Here is an 18,084-nt window from a genome sequence, read left to right as displayed (position 1 = left end):
AACTTTCCAGTTAGGAAGACCCTCAAAACACTACTCCTAGAAGTCCTCACAGTCCTTGGACCTACCTATAGACAAGAGGAGCCTGTAAGATTAGAACATGTTGTGGGACAGAAATTTATCAGTCATCTTTTAGAATTTTCTTAGGCATGCTGAGCTTAAATAGTATGAGCCATATGATATTTTATCCAAATGCAAAATGTTTCATTTTAAATCAGTTCTTCGTGTGAAAAATTTGAAAAAACACACCTTCAGTAATACAGATGAAGTGTAATAGCCGTTAAGCTCCTCTAAGTTTCTCTGACTCTAAGAAGTACTGTCGTTGCTAAATTCCTCTTTCTTTTCTTCATTTCTTCGTACAGTTACATTTTTTTGGTTTTAGTCCTCATTTCTGTGAAATTGTTGAGATCTAGGAATAGATCAGAATGTTTGAAAATCCTGTTTTACATGAGGGTCTAATAGAAGAGAACCTCTGCCTAACTTTTGTACAAAAGTGTGTTCTCTAGACAGGTTATAAGACCTGATAAAACTTCATGCATGCTTACCTCTGAGCTCTATAGTTGTTCCCATATTTGGTGCTTATTCTCTGTGAAGAACTCCTATCCTTGTTCTTCAGGGACAACAGTATGGAAGTAGAAAAGAAATACATTGCCGCAGTCTTGACAGGAAATGAAAAAAACAAAAACTGAACAGGAAAGAAGATGAAATGCTTCAAAAATAATACAGGAAATAAATATTTTGACTGGCAGTTATTGATGAAATAAAATGAAAATTATTTTTTCAGACAGGCTATCTAATACTCAGTTTCTGTAGTCTAGAATTGTCCCATTGAGTGCATTGCTGGACATATCTCGTGGAACTGCGGTTTGTATTCTGCCTACATAATTTTAATGAATTCACAAGCAGCTGGCAGGTCTCGGTGAAACTAAGTGGAATATCATCACTGAGTAAGTATGTTTTCTGATGGGGCCTTGCAGGGATTGATTCTAGGACTTGTGTTGTTAAACAGCTTCTATCAGTGACATGGATACATAAAAGTACAACTCAGAATCTGCAGATAAGGTAAAGATCAGGAGACAGTAAATTAACGGTGAACACAAGACTGATACAGGACAGTCTAGATTGCCCTTTAAGTTAGCTTCAAACAAAGCTCTATTTTTTTGAGGTCAAATAAAGGACATGTAATTAGCACAAGAGATGATGAACAATGTATCAGAGGATCCCTCACCTCTCTCAAAGATGGAAGATGGCAGTGGGGATTTTATATGAGCTGAGAGGAGAAAGTTATGGTGGATGATAAGCTGAATGTGAGATCCTGGTTTGACATCATGGCTGGAAGGACTAACATAGTCCATTGTTCTCATGTTCATTAAATAGGAGTAGCAAGGTTGCCTTTTTTATTTAGCATTGGTGGGGCTAATGTATTTGATAAACTGTATGAAAACATTACTTACTGGCTCTGTAGCTGTAGACAGGATTGATTGAAATTGTGTCTTGTTCTGATTTATTTTGGTAGTCAATAAATCATTAAGCTTGACCTTCTTGTTTGGTAAATATGTTCTAGTTCAAACAAAAGTTGATTGGTCCTGTGGCCCATGTGGGACAGAAGATCAAAACTAAATCCTCACAATGGTTCTTTCTGGTCTTAATATATTACTATAATTTTGTCAGTTGCAACTGAGAGTCATTTTTAATACTTCTGTGGTCTTTCTTCTAATAGTAACTATTTGAATGGTTTAACATAGTCCTACTGCTTCCACGGATACTAAAGGGATCCTGAGTGTTAATGGCAATACTGCCACTGGCCTGCTATTTTAGAAGAATAGGTGAAAAACTTAGGAAGTTGCATACCTCACCATGGTAAGCTTCCCTTTTCTTTTGCTATCCTTTTATGTTAGAAATGGAACAGTAAAGAAACTCTGGGACCATTAAAGTAGTTGATTCATTTGAAATCCCAGAGTAACACAATCTAGCCCTCTTAAACTGACATAAAATTTACTAGTAGTCTTTGTGGCTGTAGACAGGATTTATCACTGCCTGTTAACTATTCCTTCCATGAGATGTTATTTCAATCCCTTTCTTCCTCACTTACTAACAATCTGTCTCTCATATGAATTGGTTAACTTGGGTTCATATTATGAAGTTCACTGGGTGTGAATAACCTCTAGCTTATCTGATGGTAAACTTCAGATATGGACCATGTCTTTCCCTATCTTCATTGCTTTTTTTGTCATCTCATTCAAATCCAACACGTTCTTTGTTATTTTGTGTGTAGACTTTATCAGTTAAAGCACAGTGTAACGAACAGTGGACATCTTTGCAGTTGCCTTTTTAGGTATGTTAATTCAAGTTTAAGTGGGCTAAGTATGTTCTTTTTTAATATTTATGTAGTCGTCATCGTCCTCGCTGTCTTCACCACCATCCTCATCGCAGCCTCAGGTTAGCCACAGCAGAACGAAGGCTTCACCATTGTGTCACTCTGCATCCCTCTCCTGGGCCAAACGTAATCATGTAGGTCCTGCAAAAGCTACCAGTCCTTCAATCCGTCTCCGTCGTTGGCGGCCCTTGATACGCCTTCCATCTGTTGGGCTTCATTCTGTTGTAAGTGTAGTCCATCTTCAGTCTTTTCTTATTCTGACATGACTGGCATTCTGCCATGTAACCTTCAGTCTTCTTCAAGGCATCATTTTTTGTTGGGGTCTTTTTTCAACCATTCTTAGAGGTTTTTCTTTCTTTCTCTTTTCTTTCCCCCATGTTAGACAGCAAAAGTACATCACTCCATGCTTTGCTGTCCAAATATTTTTGGTTCAGCACATGTACCAAATCATCTTCAGAGCATAGATGAAGTTTGCCATTCATGAAGTGGCTTTTTTTTTCCCCCCATTGGCTCTACATCCAGCGTCTTCTCTTCACCTCATCTTCATGATCTCTCATTTGGATCTGCTAAGCCAAGGGGCTTCTAATTCTTTGTCATATGATATTATTTCTTCTGTGTTTGAGACCTGGTTTATGTTCTGGTATCCCAAACCTAGTCTCATTTTCTTCCATTCTAAGTCTTGCCTAATAGTCCCTCGGTGTTTCACGAAAGATGAAGTGTTTTCTGTAATCTCGAGGGGCTGGCTTACCTTCTCACTTGACATCTGTTTCTTTAGCCAGTTTCTAGAACTTACCTTCTGGTTGAAGGTGAAGACATTCTAACAGATAGAAGCTTTTCATCAAATGCCATACTTAAACTTTTTTTTTCCTTCACCCACAGGAAACATGTATCATGAAAAAGCAGGAAAAAAATGACACATGCCCAAAGTAGCTAATACTTCTAAACTGCATTATGACCACCATCAGAACCACTAAACTGAAAGAGTGCTTTAGAGGGATTTCATGCTACTTTTAAAGTCATCACTCTTTCAATATGCACAGAAAAAATCTTGATATTTAGAACTGAATGTTCTTAAAACAAAACCATTGTCCCAATTTTACTTTTAAATTTTTTTTGTAACAACCACATTTCTACTATGTTACTAGAAATTCCTATTTTGAGGTATGTGAATCTTTTACTGAGGTGAAACAAGTATTCTGACTGTGGTGCAAATAATTCCCTAGTCTGCACAGATCTGTCTTTCCACATGTGGAAATTCTTAATGTATTATTACTATTAAAAATTAGTGTCAGAATACTTCCATTTCTGCTCAGCTTTTATATTTTTATCCTGATAAGTATCTCAGGATGAACCTTTTCCCAGCCCCCTTTCTCTTCATGTGAATAATAATTACTACTACTAAGTGTCTAGCTAGGAACTATGATGATGTTGTTTGGGGCTAGCTAAGTAACTTAAGATTTTAGGAAACTCAGACCTAAACATGGAGTTAAGTTCTCCCCAACTCATGCTTTTTCTTTTTTTTTGGCTGCTTTGAACATTTTTGCCATGAACATTGGCAAACCTCTGACATTTTACCTGGGGATTTTTTTGGTTTGTTTAGCAAAACTTTGAAAATTCTACAATGTTATGTTTCTGTGATTTGAAACTGGGATCTTGTATGGATATGTCATATAGAAGCTTGATGTTAACAAAAGACTTATTGAGAAAACTTCTGAGCTTGGGATTGGCTGCCTGTAATAACTATATTAATAGATTATGAGTTTACTTCAACACTAAATAAGCCATGACTTAACCAAGGATGGAAGTTACAGCATAGTCTGTTGTGATTGTGCTAGATGACCAGTGTTTGCAAGTTGAGTCTTTTCTTTTTTTTTGGTTTACTTCAGAGTATTTCTAAACAGATCGTCATCCATTAGCAGTGAGCATTTGTTTGGAATATGTTTAAATTATAATTTCATTCAGAAAATAAGTGGCCTTCAACACAACTGTGTCTGGCAATACAAACGCTTGCTGCCAAAATTAGTTTTAAGATATTACTTGTTAATTCCACTTAGATTTTTCTATCAAAGGTTTTATTTAGCAAAGATTTATCACTGAATACAATGTACAGTCTGACACTTACTGGTAACTAAAAGGTTATTCTTGTCTTTACACTTTTGTACAGCAAGAACATATGACCTATATATGAATTAGTATAACTTGGAAAAAATAGGCTTTTGGTCATTAAAGTGATCTTAGTCGGTTTAATTGGGGGGAGGGGGGAATACCTTTATCTTCAACCTTTGTCCTGTCTATGCCTCTAAAACATCATGGCTTCCACAAAGTAGTATTACTACAGAACTGATTGTTCTGCTAGACATAGAGTGCAGCTGCATTGGTCTGAATGTTGTGTAAAAACGTTTTAGCATTCTTTTATTCAGAATCCTGTGCATTTAAATTTTGGGAGGGGGACACGACATTCTGTACATTACGTTTAAAATAAAATTGAACTTCCTTGTAGTTACAAATACATTTGTCCTATGTAAACATTGATGGACAGACAGTAAATTTCTTCCAGGAGCAAAGGTCAGTGGTGGGAAACTGACTTTCTGCTCCTTAAATAAAACTACTTTCTGTTCTCAAAAGACTTCTTTGACTTGATGAATTCTCCAGATGGCTAAGGACATGTAATAGAGAAAAATATTGAAAATACTGTACTGAAATAATCTATGCAAACCTGATAAATTGCAGTAGATGCAGTGAGTTTTTAAGCTATAAATAAAAACATGCTTTGTTGTTGTTGACCCTTCCTCAACCCATGTTATCTCTTATTTTTCTACCTCATCTGTTCTTTTAGTTTAGAATCTCTACTTGCCTTGGGATCATCTTTTTGTCTTTTATAGGTCATGTTAATCTCCTAATCCTACCTTCTTCCTCACAGTTCTCAAATGGGAAAACATGCTCTGTTTTTTCATCTCAGCTACTCAACCTTTAAGTTCTGTGTTGGACTGAAGTTGCTGTTTTTAAAGAACAAGAAATAGCTGTTTAGCACAGCACACTGCTGAGTAATCCTCCTGAATTCACCTCTGGATTTCAGTTTCTTGCTTGACATCCTCCCATTCAAAACCAAATGCTTCCATCCAGCAACAAGGGATCCTATCTAACCTGGCACTTACATGTTCTAGCTGTAGGTGGGGCATAAAGAGTTAGTAAGCTTTAAAGGGACAAGCATGGTAGAAAAATACGTAAGACAACGCTTGGCAAAGGAACTCCATATCCATTCTGTGGGTCAGCACTCCCAACTGGGTAGTCCCTTTGCATCTTTCTTTTGTAAATTCTTTTTCTCTAGTCTGGACAAGGGCTACATTGGTTTGAAGTAAGCTGTTGTGTGTATGTTAGGCTGCGAAGCTCCAGAGCATTCCAGATACAGCCAACTAATTGCAGTATCTTGAGCATGAATAGAGATGTCCCTGTTCGATGAGAATGAGCCGGAAATAATCTTGCTGAAACTTGTGATCATCGTTCTAGTGGTCATTGTTTTAACTGAAGTATTTTTAACCAGGTTTCAAATACCTTTCATAGGCGGATAAAGGAAATTTGCCGAAGGATAGTGTCAGTATGTTCTGTGCTTCAAAATGGAAACATTGCAAAGACCCAATCTACGCCATGGGAATTGCGTCGCCTTTCTTCCTTTACTTCAAAATTTACTGAGCCCAAACCACATCTAAAGTTTGCTTGTGTAAATGTGTATTTGAATAGGTTTTTTCTTCTTTTTCTCATAACCCCTTGTGAGTAAAACTGTGTATTTAAATCCCTATTTTTTTTTCCTTAGACCTATTAGTTACTTTTCTCTCGATCTTTGAATTTTGATGACTTTTCACTCCTCAAGGTTTTGCAAAATTGTCTTCTCCTTATCAGTCTTTACCTATGTTTCTTCCAGAACCTGTGACTCTTGATGCCAGTCTTGACTTACACAACTTTGCTTTGGTCACTACCTGACTATCTGTAAATGCAAAATACTCTTCTAAACTGTTTTGAGGTTTATTGCTTCAATTCATTCTCTCGAGCAAGCGTAAGGAAATAATCAGTAGATAAGATTTAGTTAGAAGAAGCTTTCTGAAATCCATAATGTAATATTGAGCCTGCTTTTATATTGTGGTCCTTCAACAAAGTTCTAAGCTGAGTGAGGTGAGCACTTGCCCAGTATATCCGTGGCAGCAAGATGGAAACGTTTTTCCCCAGTTGCATATTTGTCCCCAAAATGCATTTTGGGGGGAAAAGACACCAACTCTAGATCAAATTGGATAAACAGTTTTGTCCTAAGTTAGCAACGTTTGAAGATCAAAATGTTTCAAATGTATAAAAATTGATTACTAACTTTTAGATGATAATGGTCTAAATGTATTAGGAGGATGAGCTGTATAGGAGATGAAATATACTTTATTAGACCAGTTGATATAATTAGTCTAAGAGTAGACAAGCTTTTGGGCAGAAGGTTGTACCATTGGGTTTCTGAAGGTTAACGCAACAGCAAGAATGAAGAATGTAGCAGCTCGTGAGTAGAGAGCACCATGCAGGGCAGTGGTGAAAGGTGAAAACAAGGATTTCTCAGAACAGCAGGTGATAATGTGAATTAATGGGTATTAGCCTGAGAGAAGTCAATTAAAATTGACTTTTCACAACAGTCAGCAGTAGTTTATTATTTAATCTGAATATCCAAGTCAGCAGAGAAAAGCAGTCACATCCTCTGAAAAATCAAGACTCACACAGGTGCCATTAATTTGGTATCCAAAATCAGATAGCAAAGCAACTCTGGTTCTCATTTCTGAAAGCCTTGGAATGTCATTAAGAAAAGAGAGATGCTTTTTTTGTTAACAGGGGAATGAATGACATGGGAAGGCAGAAGGAGAAATAGCTATTAATATTAAATAATGAAAAAGCACCAGAAGGCTGGAAAGTTGTCCTTTTGGTCTGTGTGCTAAAACATGTAAAGTATGTGAGACTGGCAATCCAGGAAGATGCACTGTGTTACCATTGAGGGTTATCTCAATAGCTTGAGGACAAATTATGATTAAGAAATTATTCTTAGCATCATCACTTTGACTGCTTAACTTCTTATCCTTTTCATCCTTTTTTTTTTTTTTTAATCAAATCACTTTCAAGTTTGCTGGATATTACTTTTGAGGGGTTTTTTTTCTCTCCAACAGATTAAGTTGGAAAAGTCATGTCCATTAAGGAATAATGCAATTCCTTATGCAGGAATAATGTAATTCCTGCAATATGGGTTATACTAAGACTGAAACCATAATGCAAGCTTATGTAAGCTACTTGAGATATTTGTCTTCTTTCTGTCTTTTTGGATGGAAAAGAAATACGAATTTTCTTTCAGAGTGCTATAGCTGTTCAGAAGACTTGAAAAATGTGTCTTGAATCACAGAGATTAGTTCCAAATCCTGATCAGAGAATGAATCTTTTTCAGACTCATGTGCTTTTCCACTTCCTGATGGTTATTCCATGTGATCATTCAAATCTGCTTTTAACTTCTGCACATCAAGTGTGGCTCTAAGTGAAAAATCAGAGGAATAGGAGATCCCAATGCATGGCTGATATTGATGTTATACTGGTCTTTGACAAGAAGAGTGATCAAGAGACTACTTTGTAGTTGCTCTGAAAATACTACTTAGAGATGAACATGCAGATAAACTTCTTCATGCGATGTTCTCTTGTTCTTTTGAGCATTTATGCAGACTGTTTATTGAAAGCAGAAAACTTTGCCAAAGGTGTAGCTTTTCATGGAAACCACAAGAGACATCTTCCTGAAGGTGATATTCCCTATTCTTTCCCTCCCTTTGAAATTTAAAATCTTCTGGTTCTAGTGCTAGAACTGCTAGAGCTTCTCAGTGAAATAGAAGTTGGCCTGACAAGTTTGTTTGTTTATTTGCTTGCTTGATGTGTGCTGGTGTGTTTGCATGGGCAGGCAAATGGCTGCTTTATTCCCCCAGGGAGGGGTAGGGGGATTCTGAATCAGATTCATCATATGGGGAAGGTTTAATCCAGGTGCTTGTTTTGCCTAAATCCTAAGCAATATATTTTTATAATACAAAATTATAGGTCAACTTGACAGTCCAGACCCTGTTGTCTCTCTGTATTATGCAAATAATTGTCAGTCAAAAATAATCCTCATTTTCAAGAAATGGAATAGATCTACTTTTTAGTATTGTAATATTTACTAGTAATCTACATTAGATGAAAAGAAATCGCAGGTGAAGGAAATTGAGCATGTGATAGAAACTTTAATAATGGCATGGCTCTTTCTTCCTCTCTGCGGTTGCCTTTTTTTTTTCCCCCCCTATGACAACTGGGAATTTAAAATATAAAAACTATTTCTTACAGGCTGTGGTAATAACACTTAATAGAGGCATGTTATTTGGATTCAACAAGTTCAAAAATAACCATGGCTATATTCTGTAGGAATAGCAATGTCTTTAAATAAATTCTGTGAAAACTTAAACATATTTTTCTTGATGGCTCCACTGTCTATCTTTCAGCTATACATAGATTCAGCACTGAAGGCATGCCAAGTACTTATCTCTATAGAAAAGGTCCTTATTAAAAATTGGCAAAGAACAGAGGCCTCGAAATGGTCAAAGGAACAATTGTGTTTTGGTCTAAACTTGAGCAAAAATAAATGTTGGGAATCTCGGATAGGGATTTGTCCTCTGAAAATAGAATTGTGATATTTTGAGCTGTCTAGTTAAGTCAGTTTGTGCCCAGGTAGTCAGAAGCAAGCTTTTAGATGTTAAGCCATTTTTCTTCATAAAGTGGGACTAACGGGTAGCAGTCTTTCCACTCACTCTGAAATTCCTTAAACCCAGACTTTCTAGTTAGTAGCTTTTGTGCTATATAGTTTGACACAACTTGATATGTGGACAGCTGTGAAGTCATTGCCTGTACTGGGATTAGGTGGCAACATGGGACTTGGCAAGGACTCTGTTTTGCCTGCCTTCGGGTTTTTGTAGCACCATGGTTTGATGCGTGTGAACAGTTGTTTGGTTGATAGCCCCTTGCTGTTATGCCCGTTGGTTGTCAGCCGCTGTTTTGTGTGGTTTTCAGGAACTTGCTGAAACCTGTGGCTCTTTTGAAAGTCTAGTACTAGTGTAGCCGAACTCTAGAGGCTGCTTGTTTTGTTTTCCTAAATCCTTACTTTATTTGGCCTTGCTCTTTATTTGGTAAAGCAGAATCCTTTAAGGCAATCTACATGTGCCATAAAGGAAAAAGGCTGCTTGGAGTTGTAGTGGAAAGGTGCGCGTGTTCCTTCAGTAGTCTCCGCTTCGTATGTGGCAGAAATCCTCTTCATTCTTCCTTCTAGGCCTTGTGAAGCAGAATAGTTAAGTCTGTCATATTTTTATCTGGTCATGGAGATGGATACCAGTGAGGGTGGGGGGAGATTGTGAGGGTCTCTTCTTTTTTGTGCTTTTTTTTTTTCTTGACACACAGGATTTCTGTAAGCTGTGGCCAACTCCTCAGTAATGCTGTGGTCTTCAGCTTGCTTCATCTGTTGAAGGACTTATGCTGACTTCTTGTCCTTCCCACTATTGTTTTGGCTGTTTGTTGCATTTTTTTTTTCAACTTGGATCATCTTTCGAAGTCCTACTTCATGACCAAGAAGAGGGAAACTTTTAACCCAGTCTTGAAAGCGTGATGTAACTGCAAGGTTCCATAACCCATCTTACGTGGTACTTGGTTCCTGGCAAGCTCTTAGATTCTGAGGGTCTTTATGCAATTCCCAGAAGGCTAAAAGTAGAGATTTCCATTTCAATATAGAGGAAGAGTGTGCATCAAATGTATTTCCACATCAGCCAGCTGCCTGATAGTTTCCTCAAGACAAACTGAAGTGCTTTTTCCCATCCCCTCATATTTTGTCTAACTGTATTATGGATCATAGGCTATAAAGGAATTCAAATGGAGATCAGACGGATTCATGAGGAAATAAAACCACCATTGGGCTATTGAACCCAATGATAGTGATAAAGCATTTGGCTCAGAAGTTCCCAATCCCCTGCTTAAGGGCTGCTGGAAAAGTGCACTGGCAGGTGGGCCATGCACTGCATGCCCTGTTGTTTTCTCCTGAGAAAGCTGTTGCTTGTTGCAGTTGGCATTGCAGTATTGTACCAGATTTTTACCAACTGTGACCATTTTTATGTCATGTCATTTAAATGTGCTGTCCCTGTACTGCAGTGCTTTCTTGATATGCAGTGGTGGTGCCTATGATATTGCCCTGAAATTTCTGAGACAAATTCTTATCTCCAAGAAGTCTCTGAGACAAATAGAGCTAATCTCTGATTATTTCCCTTTCTGTCTACCTAGTAGGTATTAGGTCTTGGGATAGATGAGTCATACCCTGGGAATGTCTGTTTCTCTCTACTGCCTGTGAGGGGAGAACATGTTAACTGTATTAAGTACTTGCAAGCAAAATTAATTTGATTAAGTGAATATCTTCAGTTTTAAAATACTACAGGTTCAGAGTGCAGTCCTGCATTCACTTTCGTTTGGTTACAGTTGGTGAGTTGGTGAAGGATTTGCAATTAATATAAGTATCTGTTTTTAATGCTGATGTGTTTGAGTTGATACTACTTGTAATCTGGTAGTGAAAATGAAGCTTTTATGTATACTTACTGTTGGGAACACTTTGATATCTTACTGAAATGATTCTTATTGCTGTACATATTTGCAGGAAATGTCTTTATATGTCAGTGTTCTGTGGTGTGACTTCTGCCATTCTGCATGGAGCCAGAACTTCCATCTTTCTAATAGCTAGGTGTTTTATGTGTTGTGATGATACATTCTAGTGAACTTCACTGTGATAAGAGATTTAGTGAACACTATGTTTTTTTGTTTTGCAGGCACCAAGTATAGATGAAAAAGTAGATCTTCACTTTATTGCATTAGTTAATGTAGGTGGTCATCTCTATGAACTGGGTAAGAACACTTTTTATTCTCACTCTCCATTTGTTTGAAGCAAATAGAAGTGGTAATCTTGTTTAATAATTAGTTTGTGACAGATTATTTGATTTCTTGTAGGGCTTAGGTACTTTTCAGCTGCCTCCTAGGGTTTGTCTGAGGGCGTTTGGGGGGGGCTTTCAGTCAAACAGTTGGAACCAAGAAGAATTCTTTCTTGGAAACAAGAAAGAATTAATAAACACTCTCACATTCAGAGAGGAAAATATAGTTATGAGATTGAATTGTTTGTGGAAACAATTAATAAACTTTAGGCAACTACAGAAGTGTTAGCTATATTATTAAATAGTACTATAGTTAAAATTGAAATTATGTAGTCAGAATACGAGCAGATACTAATATTCTGCATTTTTTTTATTATAGGCTGGTCATTCTCTTAATCTACCTTTTTGTGGTCACTAGACAGTTAACTTCTAAACAGTAGTCTCTGTTTTCTGAATTACTTAGAGCAATTTTTTTCTCCCTTTTCATATTGTGTAGCACCAAGTTCTGCTCGAATATTCTCTAATGATTCTAATCTTAAACATGTTGCTGGGCAACTAGGTTTTGCTGCAGGCACTCCAGAAAACTAGCAAGTAGATTAGGATTTAAAAACTGCAAGTCACTCTGGCCTTTCCTGAAGTAATTTTTGCAATATTTTATGGTGGGAACATTTGCTATTTCTTTGTATTTAAAACCTTTTGAAAACTAACATGTTATTAAGCAATGCCCTTAACAGGGGACAATTAATTAAAACCTGGGGCATAAGTGATGTGTAAGAAATGCTCATGTTAATATTAAGGTGGATATATGAAATAATAACAGTGATCATGAACAGTAGTCACAGATTTCTATTTTTCCATGGTGCTGTGTATGTGATGTCAGTGAACTGGATCAAATAGTGAGGGAACTACTGTAGGATGCAATATAAGTATTTTATGACAATAAATTTCAAAACATGTTGCATGTAATGATGGATGGCTCATTTCTTTTATCTGTGCGCTACTATTTCCATGTTATCGTTGCATTGTGCATTAATTTGTTCTACTTAAAGCATACTGCAAACTATGATTATCGTATTTATCTATTTTGCACTCCATAAGAGTGATGCAAGATAAAATCCACTTTCATTTTTTGTTAACATTAAAAAATGAGGCATTTAGCTCAACAGTATAGTGGAATGCTAATACTATTTCCTGTGTTCTTAAAATAACTTTTCTCTGTACTAGCGGAAGATAGTTTAAAAAAAAAACCCAATACTTGAAAGTAGGAAAATGGGAGAAGGTTTTTCGATTCATTCACTGGCTTCAATCACTGCAACCAGCCTGTGGGCTTTGGCAGGTAGCACACTCTAGGGAATTACATGAACATTAAATGCTCATGATGTTTTTGCCATGGAAAACATGTTATTGATAGGCAGATGGAATTAAAACGCTGTTGTGCCAAGATGTGTATAAAAATTCCAATCGAACTTAGCCTGCAACAATGCAGGGCATTCAGTTCTGTTTCCTGGCATGTTCTGAGGATTTTGCATTGTTAAATCTTCATCATGCTTGTTCTGTGAACAAGAGGGTGTTCATTACTGTAAATGCAGAAGTGTTCTAATGTAGAATCTATTTTTAGTTAGGGAAAATGTAGTTTAGACACATTGCCAAATTCAGTGGAATCTTTGGGGAGGGAAAACTCCTTAGAGAGAGGAGAGAGCCAAAAGGGAATCTGGTCTAGTAAATACCTAAGATAGCCTGACACGTGTTTTCATATTGTTACCTCTTCACAGGTAATATGAAACACTTTAAGAGTCTTCTACAAACAAAAGCATTTAAAAACTGCTGATGGTGATAACATTATTATTTTGCACAGGAAAAAAAATTAGCTATAGCAACTATTTTAAATGCTATGAACATATTTAATACCTAAATCATTTGGGTTTTGTTCACCTTTTTTAATTAGGATAATATTTCAGTTATGCCTTTTGCTCTTCAAGCTCTCAAAGAGTGGTGGGTTTGGTATTCTGTTCTGCTGATCACGGAGTCCTTGATCACAGTTGTCAATGACCACAGATCCACAGCAATCTGTGTACATCCATTAAGAGTAGTTGAAATCCTTCTTCTCTACTTGAGAACCTAAAGTACTATACCAGCGCTAAAACAGTTGCAACTCACAGCTTAAAAAAAAAAAAAAAAAAAAAAAAAAAAAAAGATTACTCTGTAACATTTTATTGAGAACTTTAATGTAACAGATTGTACATAATGGTATCTTTTGAAGCAGTCAACAGTGGAAGAGAGACCAGGCAGTAGCTGCGTGTTGTTATTTGTGTAATTCTTTATGAAAAATGAGGTGGCACTTTCGTAAGAGAAGAGAGAAAAATCTGTTTAAATTATTCTTTATTGAAAAAATGAAGCTTTTCTATTTCAATTTTTATAAATGCTTTGTTTAATCCTGTTTTATGTTTCAACAGATGGGCGCAAGCCATTTCCAGTAAACCATGGGGAAACTAGTGATGATTCTTTCTTAGAGGTACGAATGAAAAACCATATTAAATGGTGCTAACAAAATTCAGACTTGTATTTATGGCTCTATTGGTGTAGAGTGAGTGGGATGGTGAGACAATTATGTTTGTTCAGTTTTAAAATGGATATTTCAGAATGCATGTGGTATGACTGGGTGAGACAGTATCGTAATATAAAAACAAGAAATGTCTGAAGGGTTGATCATAACAGATGATCAGGCAGATTTTTTTTTTTTTTTTTGTGCTGAGATCTACCTATGCCACTGGTGTCTTTGTCACATGTGAGATGAAGCAGTCAGTTTGAAAGCTTAATACTAATTTTTCGTTTTCTTTCCTTTGCTTTAGTTATAGTTCAGTAGGTGCCATGCTGGACATAAGTTAAATCCTCATCCAGCACTTTGTCTCTTGCCCTTTCTTCTTTGCCAATAACCATTCTCCTTTAGCTTCATGCTTTCCTTTGGTTGCTTCTTTGTGTCAGGAGCTGTTTATTTGAGAAATTAATGCAAAAGGAATACACTTAATTGGGAGAATAAACTTTCATCCCAGTAGAATGATGCCAAGTTGAAGCTGAGAGAGCGCAATGCATAGATCTGACCATTAGAGTATCCAGTCTGGATTAGCTTTATGAAAGGAAGAAACCAGAGAAACTCAAAAACAAATAAACAAAAGCTCTTGCAATTTAGTAGTGTTGACTTAATCTCTATAAAGTATGCATGCAATTTGTGCTTGTTTGGATGTAGGGGCAGAAGTTGGGTGAAGCTTTTATTCTTTTGTATATGACTTTTTTCTTCTATTTTACTGATAACATGTGCTTTCTATATCGCACCCTGAAGCTAGATGAAGGAATTATTTATAGTCTTTCACTTACCCCACACAGCTTATGTTAATCTTGAGACAAAGGAAGAGTTTATGAATACAGCAGTACTAGTAATGGCAAACTTGAGAGTTGCATTTGGAAGGTCAGATGAGCAACACATGCCTGTTGCACAAAGTAATATTCAGTAACAAAAATTGTTAAGGTTCTGTATACAGCTTTTGCTCTCTTCTACTGCCTTTATGAGCACTGTTAATAATCTGGAATAGGGGCAACTCAGAAATACAGTTTAAATAAATTTGTCTCATTAGTAATCCTCTATGGAAAAGTCCATTTTGGTTGTATTTCAGTTGCTTTTTTGAGTAAGGTTTTTTGTTTGTGTGTTTTGTCTTTCAGGATGCAATAGAAGTTTGCAAGAAATTCATGGAACGTGACCCAGAAGAATTAAGATTTAATGCAATTGCACTGTCTGCAGCTTAAGCCTTTTCCAATTGGGCTAATCTATCACGATGTATTGTAACAATAAAACTCTTGCCATATGTTAATAGTAGAGATTTTGATACTTCCCTAACATGTTGATTAACTGTAGCACACATGGAATAAACTTTGGATTTGTCCTTGCTATATCTCGCTGCTTGTTCCTGAAGGAAATGGAGTATTTATATATGCGCATGCATTTTGTGTAAGATGCCTGTGTGCTGGAGTGTTTTTTCCCCTCACTCCCCCTTAAAAGATTTGGGAGTTACTGTCAGTGATATTCCATCCCAGCTCATCAACATAATAACGATGAGCTAGTTCAGAGCAGGATTATCATTCATATCTAACATGTGGAGTGAAGTATGTGGTATGTTAATGGGTAGAAACTTTGAAGTCTGAGGTTATCTGCATCTTACTTCTAGTTAAAATGACACAGGTATATTATGAAAACTTTTGCAGGTGACTCAGAAGGCAAAGGCAGTTTTTCACTGCATTATTTGTTAATAAAGAAATGGAAGAAAAAAAGCCTGAAGAGAGGACTGTTTCTATTTACTGTTGGTGAGCACTAACATTTTAAAGCCATCTTATCTTTACATTTTGAGTAAATATTAGTTTTGCTTTTCAAGCCTAATAATGTAAATAAACTGCCAAAAGCTTTAGTTCAACCAGTGTTTGCTATTTGTGGAAAAACAACATGGATTTTTACCAAAAAGAAAAAAAAAGCCATTGTAGTAATAAATACTAGTTCAAATGCTAGGGCTGTGAAGGGAACACACAGGTGAATACAGCAGTGTGCAGTATCTCACATAACTGAAATAAATGATAGGAAAGTAATTGTTTTAATGAAGCTTGCGTAATAGGACCAAAAACATCCTGTAGATCTTAAGATAGCCATGATGGTCATACTTTTTTCCTTTAGGAATAGCTATTGTAAATTTGTCAGGTGGTATTACTGAATGCTGTGTGATACCCTTCCTCTATGCCCTCCCCTCCACCCCTTACACTGAATCTTTAGGTGCTGTAGACCAGTTTTTACACTTGCTTTAGTAATGATTTTGAGGGAGTTTTGAGGGAATTAAAATCACCTTATGCTTTAGCATTCTTGTGAAGATTGGTTTTGTTTAATGTGAATTTTTTTTGAGATTCCAGGGTAGTATTCCTTGATTTTTTACTTTGAAGGGAAGTGATTCAGGTTGGCTTCCAATCAAGACTGCTGGCAAAAGAAACCGATCCCTCAGTGTCCCAGAGTGTGCTTTCACTCTCTATCAGTTGTCCTTATGGGTAAAATGAATGGGATTATGCTAGAAGCAATCTGGCAGGATTTTCCTTTTTTGTAGAAAAGAAACAGGCCTGAGAGACTGTCTTATCACTTAAGAACATCTTTTGCACTCTAAAGAAAAAGTCAGAGAGTGTCTGTCTAAAAATCTCACCTGGAGAGTCCTCTGACAACACGGTCTGTTTTCTCTAAGTGAGCTGGTTGGAAAAGTGAGGGGGGAGAAGAAAAGTGAGGGGGGAGAAGAACACTAATGAGCTTCCACTTTCAGCATTTTTTTTCCTCCCAGTAAAATGCAGTAGTGTTCAGAAAACTTGTGCTGCAGAAAACTTGCTTTACATTGCCATGCTCATTAGTGAAGCCCTAAAACTTCCTTTTAAATAAAAATAAAAGGCTTTATTAAACAGAGCAACTGCATTGTTTTCCTGCTGATATCAGAAAATCAAATAAAAGTTGCCACAATATAATTGGGATATTGCATTTTTGTGTTAAAGATGACTCTGAGGATTATGGTTAGGAAACTGAGCCATAGCTGATAAAGATAAGGTGCTTTTAGGATGAGGAGGGTGAGGAAAGAGGGGAAGAGGAAGTGTGATTCAAAACTGTTTAACTACATCAGTTGTCTAATGTAGGGAAATATACACACCGTGTATGTCTGTCAATGTTCAGAAGTTATCTATATTTTTAGGTGCTAAATGTGGGGGCTGCATTTTTGTGTAAATGTTTATTGCATACCCCAAATAACTTCAGAACTGGAACTTTTATCAGTTGTTATAACCAAGGTTAGATGTTAGAGTAGTAAAATTGGGGTAGGATTTTTCTTGGTCACATTGGAAGAATATATCTTGAACCTTAAGTAAAATATTGTAAATAAGAACTCTTAGCATTTGGAAAGATGACAGTTGTGCACACAGTCTTTTAGTAGCCTTCAAATCAGTTCTCTAGGGTAAGATTTCTTTCTGTTTTGTTTTACTTTCAGTGTTAATTTCTGGATTATTAATATAAGATGGTACAGGTTCTCAGAAGATTGAGATCACAGTTAAGATTAAGGAATAACCATGTGTCAGGTTTTATGCTGACCAGTATCTGCTTACCGCACAGTTCCTTGCTAGGTTGAAATCTTTGACAGACTGCACTGCAGAAATAAGGTTTTAGCTAACATGTGCAGCGTGGTGGCCCTCCAGTGCTCGTAATACCATGTTTTGGGCATAGGCGCTGGCAACTGTCTTGAGAGTTGCAGACACTGAAGGGATCTGCAAGATGCCGGAATAACAAGGGTTTTTTAATGCCAAAGATAACTTCAGACACTGGGAGTGCAGCATGTGTGCTTAGCTGGCTCATATAGTCCAGCAAGGTTTTCAACTGGGGCAAAGGAGCTCGGCCGAGCCCTCCGTGCCACAATGCCCATGCAGACATTGCGTTGTCTGTCCAGTCTGTGCTATTAGCACAAGCTCTGTGGGAAAATAATACGGCATTTCCGAACTTGTGGGGCCCTGGTAGAGCCTGACCACCTTTGTGTGTAGCCTCCTTTGGCTCCAGGCATTCAGCGGGAGGGACCACCAGGAAATCCCTCTTTGGCTCCTGCAGTTCGGGCTGGCCATGCACATCATGTTATGGAAATGGTGCACGTAGGAGGGAAGTGATGATGTATGCCCAGCTCT

General features: G+C 37.0%; 1 protein-coding gene across 4 annotated transcripts in view; it reads left to right on the top strand.

Annotated features, from left to right (window-relative positions):
* UCHL3 (ubiquitin C-terminal hydrolase L3) overlaps nt 1-15,299 on the top strand; it is a 43,198-nt gene extending 27,899 nt beyond the window's left edge. For all 4 annotated transcript variants that reach the window (XM_026120874.2, XM_026120875.2, XM_064504753.1 and 1 more), the window contains 3 exons: nt 11,257-11,332; nt 13,809-13,867; nt 15,070-15,299. In XM_026120874.2, coding sequence (XP_025976659.1) covers nt 11,257-11,332; nt 13,809-13,867; nt 15,070-15,153 — 219 coding nt within the window. In that variant the 3' untranslated portion in view covers nt 15,154-15,299. The remainder of the gene's footprint in view (nt 1-11,256; nt 11,333-13,808; nt 13,868-15,069) is intronic.
* The last annotated feature ends 2,785 nt before the right edge of the window (nt 15,300-18,084 follow it).

Source organism: Dromaius novaehollandiae, chromosome 1 (genome assembly GCF_036370855.1).
Source record: "Dromaius novaehollandiae isolate bDroNov1 chromosome 1, bDroNov1.hap1, whole genome shotgun sequence".
Lineage (NCBI taxonomy): Eukaryota > Metazoa > Chordata > Aves > Casuariiformes > Dromaiidae > Dromaius > Dromaius novaehollandiae.
This window is presented reverse-complemented; position numbering and strand designations above follow the sequence as displayed.